This window comes from Ochotona curzoniae, unplaced genomic scaffold, assembly GCF_017591425.1.
Source record: "Ochotona curzoniae isolate NIBS_2020 unplaced genomic scaffold, NIBS_Ocur_1.0 scaffold_2453, whole genome shotgun sequence".
Lineage (NCBI taxonomy): Eukaryota > Metazoa > Chordata > Mammalia > Lagomorpha > Ochotonidae > Ochotona > Ochotona curzoniae.
Genome location: NW_024467094.1, coordinates 8120415 through 8141976, shown reverse-complemented (window position 1 = coordinate 8141976; position 21562 = coordinate 8120415). Strand labels below are relative to the sequence as shown.

Here is a 21562-nt window from a genome sequence, read left to right as displayed (position 1 = left end):
CAGGAAAGGAGGTTAGCTCCTCAGAAGCAGATGACGGAGTCCCTAGAGAGCCAGAGTCGAGTCTATTCGGACTTTGGCGCCTTTTGTCGGCACCACGCCCCCCAGAGCTGCCCCACACACCCGGGGGACCACAACACCGGCGCCCGGCCCGCCCGGACCCTCCGCCAGGCGCATGCTCCGACGCGGCCTGCACGGGGAGCCCGCCGCCGGGCCGCAGTGCGCAGGAGCGCGGCAGCCCCTTCCTCACACCGCCCCTCTTCCTCAGCAGGCGTTCGTCGCGAGGTGTTGACGTCATCGCGCCACGCCACCAACCTAGAGCCCGGAAAGATGGCGGCTGCCGTTCTCAGTGGGCCGTCGGCGGCCTCCCCGGCTGGGGTCCCCGGCGGTGCCGGGGGTCTGTCGGCCATGGGCTCCGGCCCGCGGCTTCGCCTGCTGCTGCTGGAGAGCGTCTCCGGGCTGCTGCAACCGCGCACGGGATCCACAGTCACTCCGGTGCAGCCTCCGGTCCGCTCCGCCCCGCATTTGCCCGGGCTCGTGTGCCTGCTGCGGCTGCATGGAACGGTGGGCGGGGCCCAGGTGAGTCGCCGGCCCGCGTGCCCGCGGCCCCGAGGGAAGGCTGGCCAGGCACCTGTGCTCCGGGATGATGGTACCCTGACCGCCGCTGCCGTGGGGACCGGGGCGGGGGCAGGAGGCGGCTGCCCCTGTCGGCGCGGGCGACGTGGGGCGTTTCTCCGTCCTCCGCTCCCGGCGCTCGAGTCGGGGGGCGGGTCAGTGGGCCGTGCGTGTCTGTTGGTAGGCACAGGCATGGATTCGATTCCGAGCCTGGCCCCTCAGCAGTAGGCACTTCAGCCTCGTTTCCCTTTGACGAGACCTCTTTTACTTATTTAATTTTTTTGAGGGTGGTGGTGGTGGGGAATTGATGGAAAGGGATGTATGGCCCAAGGATTTCACCAGCCCCTTGGCTGAGAGCCACGCCTTGTCCTAGGGACTCCATTTTCGGCTGCGATGGTAATGAAGGAAGCGTGATGAATCCCAGCGAGGACTGAGTGGCGGACATAGGGGGTGGGAGAGTGTCTAGTCTGGCAAATGACTTGAGGTCTTCCACAAACGGGTTGGAGGTTCAGCTGAGATCCTACGGATGAGCAGGTGCTGGGTGAGGAAAAGCTCCTCCACCCTCCCCCAAGGTACTGTGAAGGAGGATGTACCTTGAGAGGGAGTTATTGAGGTGGCTGGGGAACTTAGAAGGATGCTGGGTCCTGCACCCCACAGCGCCACCCCAAACACCTTTTATCCTGAGTCGATTCCAGATTTGTCCGTCCCTTGCCTTTCAGTGATCCCCATCCTAGCTGGGCCCACGTGAAGCATGATTCTAAGACGACCTAAGGAGTGTCTTCCTTCACGGACCATTCTTTAATAGCTTCTCCTTTCTCTATTCTCTCTTACTCGCTTTCCTCTGCTCCGCAGTGGATGAGGGTCACCAGTTTGTCTCTGTAGACTGAGAACGGGCTCAGAAGCAGGAGCTGGTTATTGGTTGTTCTCTCTGACTCCTTCTAATTTTTACCCTTCCCTCAGTTGTATTACAGCAGTGGCTTTTTCTTCTGTGTTCTGTGTCCTCAGACAGGCCCGGGCATATCTTTTCTACCCTAAGTCTTTGTGAAGTATTATCTGCCCTGCTTGTAAATGTATTATTTGTTTCATCTCTTTTCAAGGCTTCTCTTCTTCCCTCGCTGCCAACTGTGAACTTAATGTTTCGTTTCTTTTCCTTGACTGTGCCAAGTCTAGTAGAATTGTGAGTCAAGAAGCTAAGGGTGATGCGGGGAACTGGGGCATTCCTTTAGCCTTATCCTCTGCACATTCTTGGCTACATCTTGTCTTGGAAATTTTTTCTATTTATTTCTCTCTTATATTGGATTTTCTATACATGGAGGATTTCTTCTGCTTTTATGTATTTTTTTTTTCTAAGTTTATTTATTTGAAAGGGTGATGAGGTAAGGGAGAGAGAGGGAGATTTTGATTATCTGCTGGTCCACTGCATGGACACCTGCAGCAGTCCTGGCTAGGCTAGGCTGAAGCTAGGAGCCAGGAGCCAGGCGTTGACAGGAACATTTATGCCTAAGCAGCTAGAGTGGAAGCCGAGTCACTTGTGTAGTAGGTGGTGGCTTCATTTCATAGATTACAGAGTTCCTTGGTTTTCATGCAGCTCAGAAGCAGAGAGCTTCCATGTGCTGTTATGTCAGAGCCAGGGCCGCCAGGCTGTAGCAGAGACCACAGCTTCATTCACATCTCCCAAGGGCAAGGCATGGGCCCAGACACAGAAGCCATCATTTGCTGTGTCCCAGGATCTGCTGGGAAGCTGGATCAAAAGTGGAGGAGCTTGGGGTGTGGGCATTGCAGGTGGCAGCTAAACCCACTGTCCCACAATGCCCACCCCATCATCCCATAGGGTTTTTTGTTGTTGTTGTTGTTAAATTAGAGGCAGATGTGACATTCATATTTTGTCTGTCTGGCTCTGCCTCTTCCAGCCACAACAGCCAGATCTGGGCCAGATATGAAGCCAGGAGCCAGGAGCTCCAGCTTGGTCCCCCCTCACGTGGGTGGCAGGGACCCAACACTTGGGCCGTTTTCTGCTGCTTTCCCACAGTGCATTAACAGGGAGCTGGGTCGGACCAGAGCCAGACTAGAACCTGTGCTCCTGTGGAACCCTGCTCACTCCCAAAATAAATTTCATTCAACACTTACTGAGTATGTTTTAGGTATTCTCAGGTAGCTACTGAAGGCATAATCTTTCCCTTTACAGAATTCATGGTGAAGTTGAAAAGAAGGTAAGGAAATAGGCTCACAGCTTGAGAGAGGCAAAGATTCATGTACCTTCGTCACTGAATTGGATTTTCCACAAACTGTACAATTTCCACCTTGCGTTGTCATTTATTTTTAAAATGTTTATTTATTAAAGACTTATTTATTTTTATTGCAAAGTCAGATATACAGAGAGGAGGAGAGATAGAGAGGAAGATCTTCCGTCCACTGATTCCCCAAGTGACCACAATGGCTGGTGTTGTGCAGATCCAAAGCCAGGAGCCTAGATCTTCCTCTGGGTCTCCCATCTGGGTGCAGGCTCCCAAGGCTTTGGGCCGTCCTCAACTGCTTTCCCAGGCCACAAGCAGGGAGCTGGATGGGAAGTGGAGCTGCCGGGATTAGAACCAGTGCTTCGATGGGATTCTTGTGCACGCAAAGTGAAAGGCGAGGACTTAGGCCTTTGGGCTACTGCACCAGACCCTATTTATTTATTTTTTAATATGAAAGGTTTTGGGAAATTGTGTGTCTTCCCTGGGGGGACCACGCTTATCTTTGCATGGTTCCAACTTGAGCTGCTGTGCTGCTCCAGACAACAGTCTTCTAGCTGCTCTGCCTCCTGGATCTGTTCCCCCACACAGTAGCTGAGCTGAGCTTGCTAAAGTAAACTCCTCTTCCTGTTTGCCACCTTCATAAATTCTTGGGTGCCTGGGTGTTCTTGCCTCAGGGTTCATGTTCACCATGTTCCTCCCAGTGGCACCCCCATCCTCAGTCTCTATTTCTCCAGTCTCTGCCTTCTCCAGACAGGCTCTGACCTTCTGTGACTGGCTACTTTCTGTTACATCCTTGTTTATTGCACTGGTACAGTACAGGCAGCCTCCCTCTCCCGCAGGCACCCAGCTAGCTTTGACTGTGTGTTTTTTGTCTGTAGTTATAAAAAGAAGATGGGGGAAGATTTTGCACAAACACATCAATATTTTGCAACACCCAACCCCACCCTGTACTGTCCACCAGGAAACATTTTAGCAATCTTGTTTCATTCCTCCTCAACTAGGCTCCCCCTCCCCTACTTTTTATCCCCTCCCTCAAGCATTTTGAAAGCAAATCTCAGATGTCATCTCCACGGTAACTATGTGTTTTTTGAAGGACAGGGAGTGTCTGCCTCGGATCTATCCTCTGGGCTTAGTACTGTGCTGTCCCCTTGGCAGCAGCAGATTTTTTTTTTTTTTTGAAGTCTCAAGATTTCTGCCCTCTCCTGTTGGCAGCTGTACAGTCAGCCCATGTGGCTGGCTATGCACGATGTGTGCCCATCTCCTGGGGTGGCCTGTGTTCCAGCCACCCAGGCTTACTTCATTGCTGAGGTGATCCGAGGCCCTGGCTCCTTTGCTTCTGGCTGGGAAGCTCTGGGAGAGGGAGGCGCCTTTTGGTTAGGTCTCAGTGTTTATGTGGGAGACCTGAAAGAGGCTTCTGCCTCCTGACTTCACATCGGCTCAGCTCTGACCATTAAGCCCGCTTGTGGAGTGAACTAGCAGATGAAAGATCTTTCTGTCTCTCCTGTTCTCTGTAAATCTGCCTTTCCAATAAAAATAAATGTAAAAATTTTTTTAAGACCTCAGTATGAACAGCACCATTTCCAAGGACACTCCTGCCCACTCTGTCCTGCAAAGAAAGTGACCCCTTCCCATCTCATTCTCTGGCACAGAGCCTATTTTATTTCTTGGCTAACATTTGCTATTTGAAAGAAATTAACTTTATTCAAAAAAACATATATATATTTGCAAGGTCAAGTGACCAGACATCTTCCATATACTAGTTCACACCCCTTGGGTCTGGGCCAAGGCAAAGACAGGAGCCAGGACTCCATTCTCCATCTAGGTCTCCCACGTGAGTAGCAGGACTCCAGTACATGAACCTTGAATCATCATCAGTTGCCTCTTGGGCACACTAGCCGGGAGCTGGATTGGAAGTGAAATAGCTGGGATTTGAACCAGCATTCAATGTGAGATGCTAGCATCACAGGTAGTGGCTTAGCCTACTACACTACATTATAACACAGGCCCCAGTGATGTCAGCTTTGGTCATGAGGTTAAAGTGATAGCTGTCAGCTATCACTTTGTTTATTATTTTTATTTTAAAAAATATTTATTTTTTTATTTATTAAAGATTTATCTATTTCTATTGGATTTGTCTATTTTTAAAGATTTATCTATTTTTATATAGAGAGAGGAGGAGACACAGAGAGGAAGATCTTCCATCTGCTGATTCACTTCCCATGCGGCCTCAATGGCTGGGGCTGAGCTGATCCGAAACCAGGAGCCTCTTCAGGTCTCCCATGCGGGTGCAGTGTCCCATGGCTTTGGGCCGTCCTCTGCTGCTTTCCCAGGCCACAAGCAGGAAGCAGGGCTGCCAGGATTAGAATTGGTGTCCATATGGGATCTCGGCACGTACGTGCAAGGCGAGAACTTTAGCTGTTCGGCTACCATGTCAAGCCTTGTTTGTTATTTTTAAAGATTTATCTATTTTTTTATTGTAAAGTCAGATATACAGAGAGGAGAGACAGAGAGAAAGATCTTTTGTCTGCTGATTCACTCAAGTAGTTACAATGGCCAGAGCCGAACTGATCCGAAGCCAGGAGACTGGTACTTTGGGGTCTTCCATGCAGGCGCAGGGTAGGGTTCCAAGGTTTTGGGCCGTCCTTGATTGCTTTCCCAGGATACAAGCAGGGAGCTGGATGGGAAATGGGACTGCTGGGACATGAACTGGTGCCCATATGAAATCCTGGCACATGCAAGGTGAGGACTTTAGCCACAAGGCTTTGCCGGGCCCATTATGTTACCTTCCAGTACCAGATTCCACGGTCAGAGGATGCTTTTACTGGAGTCGTCTCCTTTGATACACTTTCTATCTTCTTGAGCAGCTGCCTTCATGTGGCTTTTGGGATGCCATGCTTTCTTGATCCTCTTCTTCCACACTGTTCACTCCCCAGTCTTTTCCAGTGGAGACTGTTTGCTTCTTTACTTTTTTTTTTTTTTTTTTAAAGATTTATTTTTATTATTTTTTCATTGGAAAGGCGGATATACAGAGAGGAGAGACAGAGAGGAAGATCTTCCATCCGATGAGTCACTCCCCAAGTGAGCGCAACGGGCCGATACTATGCCGATCCAAAGCCAGGAGCCTCTTCCGGGTCCCCCACGCGGGTGCAGGTTCCCAAAGCTCTGGGCCGTCCTCAACTGCTTTCCCAGGCCACAGGCAGGGAGCTGGAAGGGAAGCGGGGCTGCCGGGATTAGAACCGGCGCCCATATGGGATCCCAGGCGTGCAAGGCGAGGACTTTTAACCACTTGCGCCACCGCGCCGGGCCCTGCTTCTTTACTTTTTAAAAAAATTTATTTATTTTTATTGCAAAGTCAGATATACAGAGAGGAGGAGAGACAGAGAGGAAGATCTTCCGTCCAATGATTCACTTCCCAAGTGACCACAATGACCAGTGCTGCGCTGATCCAAAGCCAGGAGCCGGAGCTTCTTAGGGTCTCCCATCTGGGTGCAGGGTCCCAATGCTTTGGGCTGTCCTTGACTGCCTTCCCAGGCCACAAGCAGGGAGCTGGATGGGAAGTGGAGCTGCCGGGATTAGAACCGGTGCCCATATGGGATCCTGGGCGCTTTCAAGGCGAGGACTTTAGCTGCTAGGCCACGCCGCCAGGCCCTGCTGCTTTACTTTTTGATAGACAGAACTCCCATCCATCTACTGGACACAATTCAGGTATCTCAAGGGTGTGTGTGTTGTGGGGGTGGATGGGGGTTCCCTCCCCAGAGGCTCCCAACAGCTGTGGCTAGGCCTAAGCCAGGAGCCAGGCATTTTATCTGGGCCTTCCACGTGGGTGGCAGGGACCAAGGCCATCATCTACTGCCTCCCAGATTCGCTAGCAGGAGGCTAGCTCAGAAATGCGGAGTAGCCAGGACTTGTGCCAGACACTGCGACGCTGGGTGTGTGCCTCCCGGCCTGTACCTTGCCTGCCATGCCACAATGCCTATCTGCTGTTGGCGTTTTTTGAAAAATTAAATGTCAAGTCAGATACCATCTTTTCTCTGCCCAGTTGCCTTCTGTGTACAGGGCTTTTGTCTCACTGAGTGGAGTCAGCAGTCGGTGGGATGCAGCTGTAGGAGGGTGCTGGTACTGCCTCAGCCTGCGACTCTGTTCTCTTGCCCTCGTGGCTGCTCTCCGGGGCGTTCTGCCTCCTGTTGCTCGTCAGATGAGCCAAGTATGCTTTCATCTCACACCCTTTGCTCTTTCCTTTGTGTGAAACACTTCAACAATCAGCATGCCTTTCAAAGAAGAGAAAGCCAGCTTTACTAAAGGGAGAGCTTTTGGCTTAGTGGTGTCACAGAGGAGTACCTGAGTATGACCCTCAGCTCTGGCCCTGACCACAGCCCCTGCCACTGCAGGCCGTGGGAGGCAGCAGCCGTAGCACCGGGGCCTGAGGTGCCAGCGCCCTGTTCTGACCAGGCCCAGTCTTGGCTGTTATGACAAAATGCATCTTGTCTCTGCCTCTTAAACCAAAAACCAAAAGCTTAATTGGGTTTGATTCTCGTGCCCTTCAGTAGGCATCTGGTTAGTGTGTTTCCGTGGTTGGAGTTGTGTGCTGTGGCCAGCTTTAGAATGTTTTCATCACCCCACAGAAGGAACCCTGTACTTGGCAGTGACTCCCCGTTACTTCCAGCCACCAGCCTCCTGCTTGTCTCTACAGACAGGCAAGCCCGGCCATCTTATGTAAACAAATGAGGAGCTGCGGGGCTTTTTGGGTCTGGCTTCCTTGGCTCAGCTTTCAGGTCAGATGGTTTGACTGAGCTTTGAATGGCCCGGCGACAGTCCAGTGAGTGAGTGGACTGTATTTTGTTAGTGTGCTTATCAGCTGATGGGCATTTATGCCCTTGGCACTTTCTGGTTATCATGAACAATGCCGACATGCATGTTGGAGTACAAGTTCTTGCGAGGAGTTACTTCCACTGCTCCTGGGCATGGATACAGGGATGGACTATGTGTGCCCTTTGGAGGAACTTCTAGAATGTTCTCCAAACTGGCTGTGTGTGTTCACTTTCCCACTGGCAGTGTGTGAGGGACTCGGTGCATTTGCTCCTGATTTGTTCTGGGTCTGTTTTGCACTTATTCTGCTATGTAACGTACTCTTTCCCTCCCTGCTCTGGGTACCCCTCCCTTCCTTTGCTTTATTCCCTGGAGCACTTAATGCCACCCAGCATCATCTCAGCTTGAGCCTCCCGGACCTGGAATACTTGGGCCCAGAAATGTTTAGCATCTAAAAAAAATTTTTTTTTAATCTATTTGTATTGGAAAGGCAAATATACGAGAGGAGACAGAGAAGATCTTCCATAAGCAGATTCACTCCCCAAGCAGCTGCAACAGCCAGAACTGAGCTGATCTGAAGCCTCTTCGGGTCTCCCACGTGGGTGCGGGGTCCCCAGGCTTAGGGCTGTCCTCTGCTGCTTTCTCAGGCCATGGACAGGGAACTGGATGGGAAGTGGAACAGTTAGAGCTGGAACCTGTACCCATCTTGGATGCCGATGCTTGCAGGGAAAGGAATAGCTAGTTGAATCATTGTACTGGCCCCATGACTTTCTTTTTTTCTTTTTAAGATTTACTGATTTATTTGAAAGGCAGAATTATAGAGAGTGAAGGGAGAGAATGAATGAGAGACTATTTCCCATCTGCTGATTCACTTCCCAAATGGCCTGTCTTCATAGGATGCTGGAGTTGGGAGCAGAGCTGGGATGTAAACCCCGGTACTGCAATACAGGGTGTGGACCTCCAGGCCAGCTTGTTATCTGTTAGGCCCGTGTCTGTGAACTTTTCTTGTAGCTGTTAGGTGACCATGTATTGATGTTTCCACCCTTGAGAGCAGGGACTTGTCTATTTTGTTTGGCTTTGGGCTCCCCAGTGTATATATAATGTGTCTGTAGAGAAAACGTGTGATGTGTCTACTGATTGGGAGCTAGGGATACTGTGAGTGGAGGCTGTCTACTTAGGGCATGGGAGAGCAGAGGAAGAAACATCTTGTCCTGGGAGAGAAGGTGAGGATTGACAGAGGGCTTGGCTGGCTAGGTCGCCATGGCGTTCTGCAGTTTGAAGAAAGCTGGGAAGAGGAGAAGGATGTGTTTGGGGGTACAGGAAGAGGGGTGACAATAAGGCTATACCTCTCCCTGGTGTAGGTGCTGTCTGGGGTTCCAGAGGGGGCATGGACCCAAGTTCAAAGTCCAGTGGTGGGGGGAGTTGGGCTGCCCTCTGGTCAGCTCTGATTTGTTGGATAGGCTGTAGGGGGATGGGTCAGGCAAGACTGGAAGTGAGGGATAGCTGCTGGGAGGGTGGCCCACAGGCCTCCAGCTGGGTGGTCCTCTGGCCCCAGGGGAGGTGTGACCTGGGAAGGGGTCCTGGGTGCTGGGCTGGGGAGGGCTTGGAGGTGTTCTCATGTGCTGTGGGCTGCTGCTGCTCACACCGCTTCCCTGTCTTCTCCTGCAGAACCTATCAGCAGTCGGGGCCTTGGTGAGCCTTAGCAATGCACGGCTCGGCTCCATCAAAACACGGTAAGTCTCTATTCAATTGGTCTCCCTCCGGAGGAAGCGGGCTGCCCCCTCTGTGCCCATTGTTGCCACCCCACAGATTCACAAACATTTCCCCTTCCTAGAGTGGTGGAGAGGGTCATTCTTTTCATGAGCTCCCTTGAGCTGAACCCCATCTTTCTCAGGAGCCCGCCTCCCCACCCCCATACCCCATTTGACATTACCTCTGCTCTCATCTTTCATTGCTGCCCACCCCACCTCACTCCAACTCCTCCAAGTGTTTCAGGAGTTGGAAATGGCAGTGGGTCTGGGGGTGAAGGGACACTGTTACTCGATGAAATTAGAGTGGTCAGGAGCTGCCATTGACATGGACCCCGTACTCACTTGTCGTTGCCTGCTTCTCTTTTCATGTGAGGTTTGAGGGCCTGTGCCTGCTGTCCCTGCTGGTTGGGGAGAGTTCCACAGAGATGTTCCAGCAGCACTGTGTGTCTTGGCTTCGGAGCATCCAGCAGGTGCTGCAGGTAAGGATTCGGCGGCCACCTGACCTCCATCCCTCCCCACCCTCCATTTTCCATCCCGGGTCTGGGGTGTTCCCTGCAGCTTGCAAGTTACTCTGGGGACAGAGTAGCTAGAAGCGAGTGGAAAGGATATGCTTCAGATAAAATAAACTCACAGATGTCTATGAGTTTAATTCATCTGGCTTTTTATATTCTGGTTTCTGATAGTATCTCTTCTTAATTAACTTTTATTGAAAAAGAAAAAGGTAATTAATTATTTGCAAGGCAGACAGCGTTACAGAGAGATAGAAAATTCCCACCCCCTGGTTTATTTCCATGTAGGATTCCTGGGTTGAATTTTTGCCTTCTGGCATTGGCCTGGTCCAGGGCCTGCTACTGCAGACATTTGAGAAATGAGCCAGCAGATGGAAGAATTCTGTGTCTAGCTAGTTTTTTCTGTCTTTCATATAAAAACAAAAACAAGACAGAGACTCTTGATCTTCCAGTTAGATCTTAGAAGATGTTGCTTTGTTACTTGTATTTCCCCAAATTTCCGGCACCCCGGATGCTCTTGCTGCTAACAGGTAAGCACGGGTCCTTTCTTGCAGACAAGTCTGTTTCCGTATGTCTCACGCCCTCCTCACAGGAGGGTGAGGGACTGATCCTGACCGTGCGATTTCTTCCCGCCCAGTGCCGCTGGGCCTGTGTCCCCCTCCGCCAGGCGAGGGCGACGTTGGCAGCACGTGCTGTTGTTGCTCTTAGTCCCAGGACCCGCCCGCCACCATGGAGCTGGCTGTAGCTGTGCTGAGGGACCTGCTGCGGTACGCAGCCCAGCTCCCCATGCTGTTCCGGGACATCTCCATCAACCACCTGCCTGGCCTGCTCACCTCCCTGCTGGGCCTCAGACCAGAGGTGAGACCTGCTCCCTGCTTGCGCTGCCCAGCCCCTTTCATTTATGCTGTTTGGATTAAAGAGCATGATAGGAAATGACCGGGAGATGGAAGCTGACCTGAGGGAAAGGCGTGGTGTGGGAGAGGGGCTGTAGCTTGGTGGGGGAAGGTGGGAGTCAGGTGGAGCCCTCTGCCTCTTTGTTGTTGACCTCACATGTTTCCTACAGTGTGAACAGTCGGCGCTGGAAGGAATGAAGGCCTGTATGACTTACTTCCCTCGGGCCTGTGGTTCTCTCAAAGTAAGTGTGCACAGGAACTCCTCTCGCCGCCGCTGTGAGCCTGGCCAGGTCTCTCACCCAGGTGCCATTGCCGAGGCATCCAAGCGCTTGTCTGCTGCTGAGTGTTGTTTACAATCACCAGGTTCCACAGTTGACACTTAGGCCGCCTTGGAGCGCTGATTTGCTCCTCAGCTTCCCCAATGCTCCTTTCTCCTTCTATTCCTTAGTAAACTCCCTGTCCATTTCCACCCCTTACCCAGAGCTGTCATGACCCATGCGAGGGACCAATCAACAGAGCCCTGCTAGGTCAGACAGGCAAGGGGGGGTGGGGAGGGGTGTGTGTGTGGGTGTGGGTGTGGGTGTGTGTGTGTGTGTGTGTGTGTGTGTGTGTGTGTGTGTGTGTGTGTGTGTGTGTGTGTGTGTGTGTGTGTGTGTACACACACGCATGCCAGGTGAGGGAGGGGCTCAATCGGTTTTGTTTTCAAGGAGGTGGAAGGACAGGTGTGAATAGTTTCTGAAGTCTGCCGAGGCAGTAGCCGTCAGAGGATCATTTATAACCAGCACGTGTGTGTTTGCAGTGTAAGTGGTGCGAGCTGGTCCAAAACAAAGGGCAGCTGTGTGTTCCCTGTGAATGAAATGTTCTTTCTGACCTCACGGCTGGCTTCACAGACCACTGGCTTACCCTCACACAAGTGCTTGTAAATCTAAGAGAACCAAGATATGTGGCAAATTAATGCTTTTAAAAAAAAATCTCTGATGTGGTTAATTATGTTGGCTACCAGTGTTCCCATTCAGTGTCTGAGCAAATTGTGTGATCACAGAAGGTCAGCGATCTCAGTGCCCAATTTTCTTTCTTTTTTTTTTTTCTAAGTAAGTGAGGGGGTGGCAGGGGAGGGGACTTCTTATTCTTTCGCTTACAGGAAGCACTTCCTGGGTTTGCTTTAATGTGTCCAAGTTGCCAGCATTGCCACTCTTGCATTAGGGGATTGCCATTAAATAACCCAAGGGCTAAGTGAAAGGAGGCATCAGATTTGATAATACTAGGATATTTTGAGAGAAAGGCTGCATTGACATAGAGAATATCATAATTTTTTAAAAAGATTTATTTATTTTTATTGCAAAGTCAGATATACAGTGAGGAGGAGAGACAGGGAGCAAGATCTTCCGTTTGATGATTCACTCCCCACTCCCCAAATGCTGCAATGGCCTGAGCCGAGCCAAAGCCAGGAGCCTCTCCCAGGTCTCCTATGCAGGTGCAGGGTTCCAAGGCTTTGGGCCATCCTCCACTGCTTTCCCAGGCCGCAAGCAGGGAGTTGGATGGGAAGTGGATCATCTGGGATTAGAACTGGCGCCCATATGGAATCCTGGCACATTCAAGACGAGAACTTTAGCTGCTAGGCTACCATGCAGGACCCAACATTTCAGAATTTTAAAAAAAAACATTTTACTTATCTGTTTCATTTTATTTGAAAAAGAGAGACATTAGGACCTGCATTTTTGGGCAGTCTTTCCAAAACAGACAACCAAATGTCTGCATACTGTTCCAAGAGATTGTCAGCATTTCTGGATGTCACTCAGAGAACTTTCCTTCATTGAATACTTGGGCTTTGTCTCTTGTTAGTTCCACAGACAAGAACTGCTGTGTGCAGAAACCTCGGACGCCCTTTGTGCTTGTGAGACGTAGCACGGCGGCACTTTAAGGAAACTGCCAGTGACCACTCTGAAGTGTTGATCTGTTCTGTGTCCTGTCCGCCAGAGTAGCTCAGGGCTGCTCCTCTCAGGGTGAGGCCTGAGCTTTGTGGATCTATGAAATCAGCCCCTGTGGAGACCATAACACGCTCTACCTCCATGCTAAGTGGATTAGCCATTCCTAAGAATGAGCGGTACTTAGGAACTCAGGACATGTTGTGTGGGTGGATGTGGGCATGCAGGTTGCAAGGGAAGTGTTCCAGTGAGCTGTGGGCTTCAGTTTGCCTTGCGTCTCTGCCAGGGCAAGCCCTCCGATGGGAGCCATGTCATTGCCCTGTGTCCTGCTGTGTGGGAGATGTCTTGATTTCAGCCTGGGAATTTTGTTTTTCCAGTTTATTTACTTGAGAGACAGACAAAGCATTCTCATACGTTAGTTCATTTTGCACACACCCCTAGCAGCCGAGGCTGAAGCCAGGCTCTAAGAATGCAGGGCAGGTAACCCCTGTGGGTGGCAGGAACCTGGTCCTTGTGACATCACTGCTCCCTCCCAGGGTGTGTGTGAGCGGGAAGCTGAGCTGAACCTTCTGTCGTGTGGTGTGTTGAAGTCCTTAGGTGACCACTGTTGATGGCTGAGTGTGCCGCAGTGCTGTCAGACCAGTGCGTCCCACAGGAAGTGGTTCCGGCTCTCTCCTGCCTTGGACAGCCATGACAGTGCGCGTCTCTGGAGTGATGCGATGTAACTGGGGAACCTCAGGAGGCCTTGGTCAGTTTCCCTGCTGGCATCTTCTGGTTCTGAAGCTTTTTTTTTGGTTAAAGATTTATTTATTTTTCATTGCAAAGTCAGATATTATAGAGAGAGGAGTAGAGACGGAGAGAAATATCTTTGACCCAATGATTCACTTGCCAAGTGACCACAACAGCTGGTGCTGTGCCAATCTAAAGCCAGAAGCCAGGAGCCAGGAGCTCTTCTGGGTCTCCTACGCAGGTGCAGGGTCCCAAAGCTTTGGGCTGTCCTCGACTGCTGCCCCAGGCCACAAGTAGGGAGCTGGATGGGAAGCAGGACTGCAGGGTCCCAAGCAGTTCCCAGCTGCTTTCCCAGGTCACAAGCAGGGAGCTGAATGGGAAATAGAGCAGCCAGGGCATGAACTGGCATTCGTATGGGATCCCGGTGTGTGCAAGGCAAGGACTTTAGCCACTACGCTACCATGCCGGGCCCAAGCTGGAATTTTTTTAGGTTTATTTTTTATTTATTGGAAAGGCAGAATTATATAGAGTGGAGTGGCAGGAAACTTTTCATCTACTGGTTCACTCCCTAAACGTCTGCAATAGCCAAGATTGGGCTGAAGCCAAAGCCAGGAGCTTTCTGGGTTTCCCACGTGGGTGCTCTTAAGGCATCTACTGCTTTCCCAAGCAGATTAACAGGGAGCAGGTGTGAAAGTGGAACATCTGGGCTTGAGCTGGCACCCGTGTAGGATGCTCATGCTACAGACAGGGTTAGCATGTTACACCACAACGTCGGCCCAATTTTTCTACATTTATAATCAAAGGAAATGTCACATTTCACTCATAGGTTAGTGAAAATACTGATTTAATTTCTTTTTTATTATTTGTTTTATTCGAAAGGCAGAGTGACACAGACTGATTTTTCATCCACTAATTCTCTCTCCAAATGACTTCAGCCAGAGTGGACCAGGCTGAAGCCAGGAACCCAGCCTGGGCCTCTTACCAGGGAGGCAGGGCCATCCACAAGGAGCTGGAAAGGAAGGAAGCCCAGCAGCTGAGACTTGAAACAACACCCCATGAGGGGATGCAGCCTTGCAGGCCCTGGCTTAAGCCAGTGCATCACCACACAGCCCTTGCACCCTTCTTCTTGTGTCTGAGTTGGCAGTGATTTTCCAGTGCTCTATGACTTTTGGCAAAGGGGGTGATAATTAATTTGTGCAAGCTGACAGCGGGAGACTACATGTGCCGGTGTGGCGATGGGTGGTGAGTGTGTGTGGGGAAGGGGCAGGAGCAGAGTCTTCTCCCAGAGCGCAATCTGGTCCTAGGGCTGGTGTTCTTGATGTTTTCCTGCCTGGAAAACGAGTCTGGCGCCACCTGCCGATTCCCCCAGGAGTGCTTCACTTCCTATGTTGCCATGGGGAAAAAAAGCGCCTGGGCCCAGAGCCTGCTGCCTGGAGTGGACGGACAGGGTGCATGCTCTGCTCCTGGGGACTGGCTCACCCTCCTTGCTCTTCCTCTCCTGCAGGGCAAGCTGGCCTCCTTCTTCCTTTCTCGCGTGGATGCCTTGAGCCCTCAGCTCCAGCAGGTAAAGGTGCCCAGGGACTGGAGTCGGGAACATCTCTTACTGCTCCTGTGTCTGTTTTCTCCTCTGCTGCCTTTGGATCCTGCTTCCGCTTTCTCCTGTTCACATCCACCATTCTGACTTGTGCCCTTCTTTGCTTATCTGTACCCTTCTGCCTCCCTCTCCATTTGGGTAGAAGAGGTGGGGGTTGGTGACCGGGATGGAACCCCCCATCCCCGTGGCTGACCCCCCTCCTTCCTCCTGCAGCTGGCCTGCGAGTGCTACTCCAGGCTGCCTTCCCTGGGGGCTGGCTTCTCCCAGGGACTGAAGCACACCGAGAGTTGGGAGCAGGAGCTGCACAGCCTGTTGGCCTCGCTGCACAGCCTGCTGGGGGCGCTGTTTGAGGGCACGGAAACCGGTAGGGACTGGGACCAGGGGTCAGGGGAGCTTGGCAGCGGGGAACAGGGTGGTGGTCCTAAGGTGGGGCAGTTGGAGTCTAACTAAAGCTAAACTAAAACTAAAACAGGTGAGAGTACAGGTGGGGGCCACCTGTATGTGTGGAAAGCAGACAGGTGGCCTCAGCAAGTTCAAGGTGCTTGTGTTTCTATGCAGTTTCTGTGCCCAGTGAAGACCCCGGAGTGGAGACACTGCTTTCCCAGGCTGATGAAGGTGACACCCATGTCCTCCTCCGTATGCGGCAGAGGTTTTCGGGGTTGGCCCGCTGCCTGGGGCTCATGCTCAGGTGAGTGAGAGGGCTGGAGAGAGCAGGTGGAGCATTCTCTCCCCAACCAAGGAAGAACCAGGTAGAGGAGCGTAATGCTGAGGAACCCATTCAGAGGGTCTGCCTGCTCTTGTTGCCTTCAGCTCTGAGTTTGGGGCTCCTGTGTCTGTGCCTGTGCAAGAAATCCTGGACATCATCTGCCGGACCCTGAGCATCAGTAGCAAGAACATTGTGAGTGGCCTTGTCCTCCCCTCGCTGCCCCGCTCAGGCCTCTGGGCCACCACGGAAATGCCATGGCACTTGGAATCCCTTCTCCCCTAAGCGCTATTGGCCTGAGACTGCTGTCCCAGTCAGCAGATAGAGTATTTGCCGCCTCCCCTGCACCCCATGGACATTCTGCCCTGGATGCTTCCCTGAGGGGGCGGGGAATTTGAGAGTCAGCTGGCCCCCTGGAAAGAGACCCTCTATCACAGCGTGATGCTGTGGGGAGAGCTGTGGTGGGGTGGGGGGGTTCCTGACATGTGTAAACCTGAGTGCCTACGAAGTTGCGAGTATGACTTGTCCCTGTTTCTCTCCTCTTGTTCATGATTTGTGCCCATCTGCCCCCAGAGCTTGCTTGGAGATGGCCCACTGCGGCTGTTGCTGCTGCCCTCTGTCCACCTGGAAGCCCTGGACCTGCTCTCTGCACTCATCCTTGCGTGAGTGGGGTTGGGTCACGTGACATGAGGATCCCTGAAATGTGCCAGAAACAAGGGTCACCGTTCTGTCTCCCTCTGTAGGTGTGGAGGCCGACTCTTGCGCTTTGGGGCACTGATCAGCCGCCTGTTCCCCCAGGTCCTTAACGCCTGGAGTGTTGGCCGGGACTCCCTGTCTCCTGGCCAGGAGAGGCCTTACAGGTGACCGTCTGGGAGGGGGTCAAGTAGAGAGAGGGTGGGCTAGGCAAGCGTGCAAGCAGGCAGGGTTCTGGTGCATAGGTGCTGCGCTCATGACCTGCCGTCTCTGCTCGCAGTACCATCCGGACCAAGGTGTACGCCGTGTTAGAGTTGTGGGTGCAGGTTTGTGGGGCCTCAGCAGGGGTGCTGCAGGGAGGAGCCTCCGGAGAGGCCTTGCTCACCCACCTTCTCAGTGACATCTCCCCGCCAGCGGATACCCTCAAGGTGAGTGGGGCCAGGCCCTCTCTCCAAACGCATCCCTCCCTGCCTCCTGGTGCCATCCCTGGCCCAGGTGCCCTGTGTATGTGTGTGAGATCTGTGTCTGCTTCCACCTCCAGCTGCGCAGCCCCCGGGCCAGCCCTGATGGGAATTTGCAAACTGGGAAGCCCAGTGCCCCCAAGAAGCTTAAGCTGGATGTAGGGGAGGCTGTGGCTCCACCCAGCCACCGGAAGGGAGATAACAACGCCAACAGTGACGTGTGTGCCGCAGCGCTGAGAGGTGGGTGAGGCCTGCGTCTTGGTCCTGTGGGCTCTGGGAGGCCTTGGAAGGAGAGCTCAGCGACCACGGGCAACATGGACAGTGTGGCGCTGAGGGCCAGGGGGAGGACCAGAAGCTGCTGTGCTGGTCCTGGGCTGCAAATGGAGGTTGGGGTCTCCTAGATCCCATGTATTACACTACCTGCCCCCTTATCCCGTATCTATATATATCTGTGTCTATATAAATGTGTATGTTCATGACATTTTATTCATATTATTTCCTATTCAAAAAAATGTTTTTGGAGAGAACAAACACTCCTCCATCTATCTGCTGGTTCACACTCCCTGAATGCCTGCATGAACTGGGCCAGGACAAGAGCTGAGAACTCCATGCAGGCCTCCCGGGTGGGCAGCAGGGACAGGTGCCTGAACTGTCAGTGCTGCCTCCCTGGCTCTGCAGCAGCAGGGAGCTGGAGTCAGGAGCTGGAGCTGGGAATTGAACTGGTGCCTGCATCACAGGGCTGAATGTTAACTGACAAAGTGAAACTGTCCAGAGGTGGGTGGGGCAGAGCCAGGCACGACTTGGGCTCCATGCTTTCAAAGCCCGCCTGGCTTTCAAAGCTCCCGCCCACACACGGCTCTCTTGCCCAGGCCTCAGTCGCACCATCCTCATGTGTGGGCCACTCATCAAGGAGGATACTCACAGGGTAGGTGGGGCCTGGGATTTTTGGAGGGGGCAGGTGCTATGCCCCAGGGGAGGGAGCATCCTTGGTAAAGCATGGGCAGCCCCGGCCATGTTGACAGGTGTGCTCTGTGCTCTCCTCAGAGGCTGCACGACCTGGTCCTGCCACTCGTCATGAGCGTCCAGCAGAGTGAGGTGCTGGGCAGCTCCCCATACACAAGTGCCCGCTGCCGCCGAGAGCTCTACCGCCTGCTGCTGGCCCTGCTGCTGGCACCATCTCCTCGTTGCCCGCCACCTCTGGCCTGTGCCCTGCAGGCCTTCTCCCTCGGCCAGCAAGAGGACAGTCTTGAGGTAACAGGCTGATGGGGACTGAGTTGTCCTGGCTCTCCTGCTGAGGTGCGTTCTTCTCCAACCCCCTGATACTCACACTCGCTCTGTCTTCCCCCACCCTTCAGGTCTCCTCTTTCTGCTCTGAAGCACTGGTGACCTGTGCTGCTCTCACTCATCCCCGGGTCCCCCCCCTGCAGGTCATGGGCCCCACCTGCCTCACCCCTGCACCAGCTCCCCCACCGGAGGCTGCAACTCCATTCCGGGCCCCACCCTTCCACCCTGCAGGCCCCATGCCCTCCACAGGCCCCATGCCCTCCGCAGGCCCCATGCCCTCTGTAGGCCCCGTGCCCCCAGCAGGCCCTGTGCCCTCGGCAGGCCCCGTGCCTTCAGCACGCCCTGGACCCCCAGCTACGGCTAACCACTTAGGCCTTTCTGTCCCGGGCCTTGTGTCTGTCCCTCCCCGGCTGCTCCCTGGCCCCGAAAATCACCGGGCAGGCTCAAATGAGGAAGCTGTCCTTGCCCCTAGTGGGAGTCCCCCACCAACAGTCCCCCCGGATGAGACTTTTGGGGGGAGAGTGCCCAGACCTGCCTTCGTGCACTACGATAAGGAGGAGGCGTCTGACGTGGAGATTTCCTTGGAAAGCGACTCCGATGACAGTGTGGTGATTGTGCCTGAAGGGCTGCCGCCCCTGCCACCCCCGCCCCCTGCAGATGTTGCTGCGCCTTCCCCTGTAGCCCCTGTAGCCCCTGTACCCCCTGTAGCAGCTGCTGCAGCTGTTGCCACCACTGCCACCACTGGGGGCCCTCCAGCTGCCTCCCCTCCAGAGCCAACCAAGGAGGAGCCTGAGGAACTGCCTGCTGCCCCCGGCCCTCTCCCACCCCCACCACCCCCGCCGGTGCCTGGACCTGTGGCGCTTCCGCCACCCCAGCTGGTCCCAGAAGGGACTCCTGCAGGAGGGGGACCCCCAGCTCTGGAAGAGGACTTGACAGTTATTAATATCAATAGCAGTGATGAGGAGGAGGAGGAAGAGGAAGAGGAAGAGGAGGAAGAAGAGGAAGAAGAGGAAGAGGAAGACTTTGAGGAGGAGGAAGAGGATGAAGAAGAGTATTTTGAAGAGGAAGAAGAAGAGGAAGAAGAATTTGAAGAGGAATTTGAGGAAGAAGAAGGGGAATTAGAGGAAGAAGAAGAGGAGGAGGAGGAGGAGGAGGAGGAGGAAGAGTTGGAAGAGGTAGAAGAGTTGGAGTTTGGCTCAGCAGCAGGGGAGGTGGAAGAAGGTTGCCCTGCACCCCCAACCCTGCCTCCGGCTCTGCCCCCACCACCAGAGTCGCCCAAGGCGCAGCCGGAGCCGGAGCCGGAACCTGAGCCAGAGCCAGAGCCTGAGCCTGATCCTGGGCTGCTGCTGGAAGTGGAGGAGCCGGGGGCTGAGGCAGAGCCAGGGGCAGAAGCAGCCCCTACCCCAGCCCCCGAGGGGCTGCTCACCCAGGGGGAGGTGGGACAGGAAGCGGGGAGCCCCTCGGCAGAGCCACCACCCCAGGAGCTCATGGAGGAAGAACCCCCTGAACCCCCAACCCTGCAGGAAGAGGAGACTGAGGGCAGGGAGGACAAGGGGCTCCAGCCCCCAGAGACGCCCGCCGAAGAGCCAATGGAGGCCGAGGCTGCCTCGCTCCCCGAAAAGGTGAGGCCTGGCTTGGGCAGGGTTAGCAATGAGGGGTGATCCAGGCCCGCCCACCCTTCACCTCTCCTGTCTTTGTCCCCACAAGGAGCAGGATGACACAGCTGCCATGCTGGCCGACTTCATTGATTGTCCCCCTGATGAGGAGAAGCTACCTCCGCCACCACCTGCCTCAGAGCCCGACTCCTAGCCCTGTGTCCTGCCACCCGACTCGTTTCCAATAAAGTTGCGTCCTTTGGTAGCTGCTGCTGCCTGTTGCTGCGCTGAAGCCCAAGTGTCCCTGCGGCCAGGGGAGGCCCACTGGCTTCCCAGGGTGTCCTGTACCAGCCCAGGGCAGGGTTTTAGGACTCATACCCGCTGCTCTTTCTCATGCTGTGTGAGGTGAGACTTCCAAAAATTCATGAAAAATGTGTGCTAGGAAAAAACTGTATGGACTTTTGTACTGAAAGTGTCTTAAAAAATTGTTTGAAAAGCAGAGAGGACATGAGTTTCTGTCTGCTGGTTCACTCCCCTGAGTGCTCATTAAGGGGAGAAGTGGGTGTGGGGACTTAAGTCAGGAACTGTGAGTAAAATCCAGTCATTGGCCCTGCATTCCAGGGGCCATGTGAGCAGGACGCTGGCCTCGGGACCTGGAGCTGGGCAGCTGAGTGCAGGCCTGCTGGTGTCAGATACAGGCATCCCAGCCAGCACCTGTGAGACCAAGTACCCCCTTCCTAACTCATCTTTTCAATTCTGTTTCAAGCAAGCTTTGTGAAATACCCAGATGTCCGAGGTTCAGGTCATAGGATTGGTGGGGACTGCCCTGTTAATGTGTGAGCCAAGGGTGGGTAGGGGAGAGTTGATGGAAGAAGAATCCTGGGAATGGAACCGTTGTTAGAACAGTCAGTGGCCCTCAGTCTGAGTGAGCGCAGGTGATGTGGCTTGCTATGTGCCTCTGTGACGCCAGGGTGTCCCCAGCATGGCATACAGGGTAGGTATGGAGAGTAAGCCGGTGGCAACCTGCTCCCAGCAACTTTTCTGGCAGGGCTTTTTAACAAGCTTGCATCAGGCTTTCACCCTACCATGTCTGGTGTGTTCCTGTGACCACAGACCTGCAGGTGTGTGGGTGTGTGTGACATCACTAGGCCTCATGGGTTTGATTATTTTGCCCACAACCTTCTCTACCCATCCAGACCTAGAGTATGAATGTAGCAAAATGCCTTGGACATGCAGCAGAGGGCGCCCCTTCTCCCACCTAATAGTACCCTGAAGCACCCCAAGGAAAGGAGCATTGCATTCCTTGTTTGGAAATTTCAGTAGGGTTTATAAAAACTCCCTCATTAAACTGATTTTGAAAAATTTCAAGCCTGAGGGACAGTTGTAAGATTAGTGTGCTACAGGGGCTGTCTTTGGGCCTATGTGTAGGTGCCTGGGTTCAGTAACACCCTTGGGCTGGTGCAGTGGCTCAACAGGCTAACCTACCTGCAAGTGCTGGCATATCCCATATGGGTGCTATTTCATCTCCTGGCTACTTCACTTCCCACCCAGCTCTCTGCCTGGGAAAGCAGTTGAGGATGACCCAGAGCCTTGGGACCCTGTTCCTGTGTGGGGGACCTGGAAGAATCTGCCTCCTGGCTTTGGATCAGCTCAGCTCTGGCCCTTGTGACCACTTGGGGGGAATGAACCAGTGGACGGAAGATCTTTCTGTCTCTTCTCCTTTCTGTATATCTGACTTTACAATAAAAATAAATTACATATATATGTATTTTA

The 21562-nt window shown here is 53.4% G+C and overlaps 1 protein-coding gene across 3 annotated transcripts; it reads left to right on the top strand.

The window, feature by feature from the left end:
- Window positions 1–233: 233 nt before the first annotated feature.
- Window positions 234–20285, top strand: PELP1 (proline, glutamate and leucine rich protein 1). Of its 3 annotated transcripts, none has more exons than XM_041000734.1 (17): window positions 235–576; window positions 9321–9385; window positions 9777–9882; window positions 10621–10770; window positions 10976–11047; window positions 14964–15023; window positions 15267–15417; window positions 15612–15741; window positions 15864–15951; window positions 16330–16418; window positions 16500–16616; window positions 16730–16877; window positions 16991–17150; window positions 17780–17835; window positions 17955–18161; window positions 18266–19816; window positions 19902–20285. In XM_041000734.1, exons 1-17 carry the CDS (start codon window positions 328–330, stop codon window positions 20001–20003), a joined length of 3501 nt encoding a protein of 1166 aa, XP_040856668.1. In that variant the 5' UTR covers window positions 235–327; the 3' UTR covers window positions 20004–20285. The 3 variants fall into 3 exon arrangements, with proteins under 3 accessions (XP_040856669.1, XP_040856668.1, XP_040856670.1); XM_041000736.1 differs by lacking the exon at window positions 235–576 and adding an exon at window positions 8552–8587; XM_041000735.1 differs by lacking the exon at window positions 16500–16616 and having other exon boundaries at window positions 234–576.
- Window positions 20286–21562: the final 1277 nt, after the last annotated feature.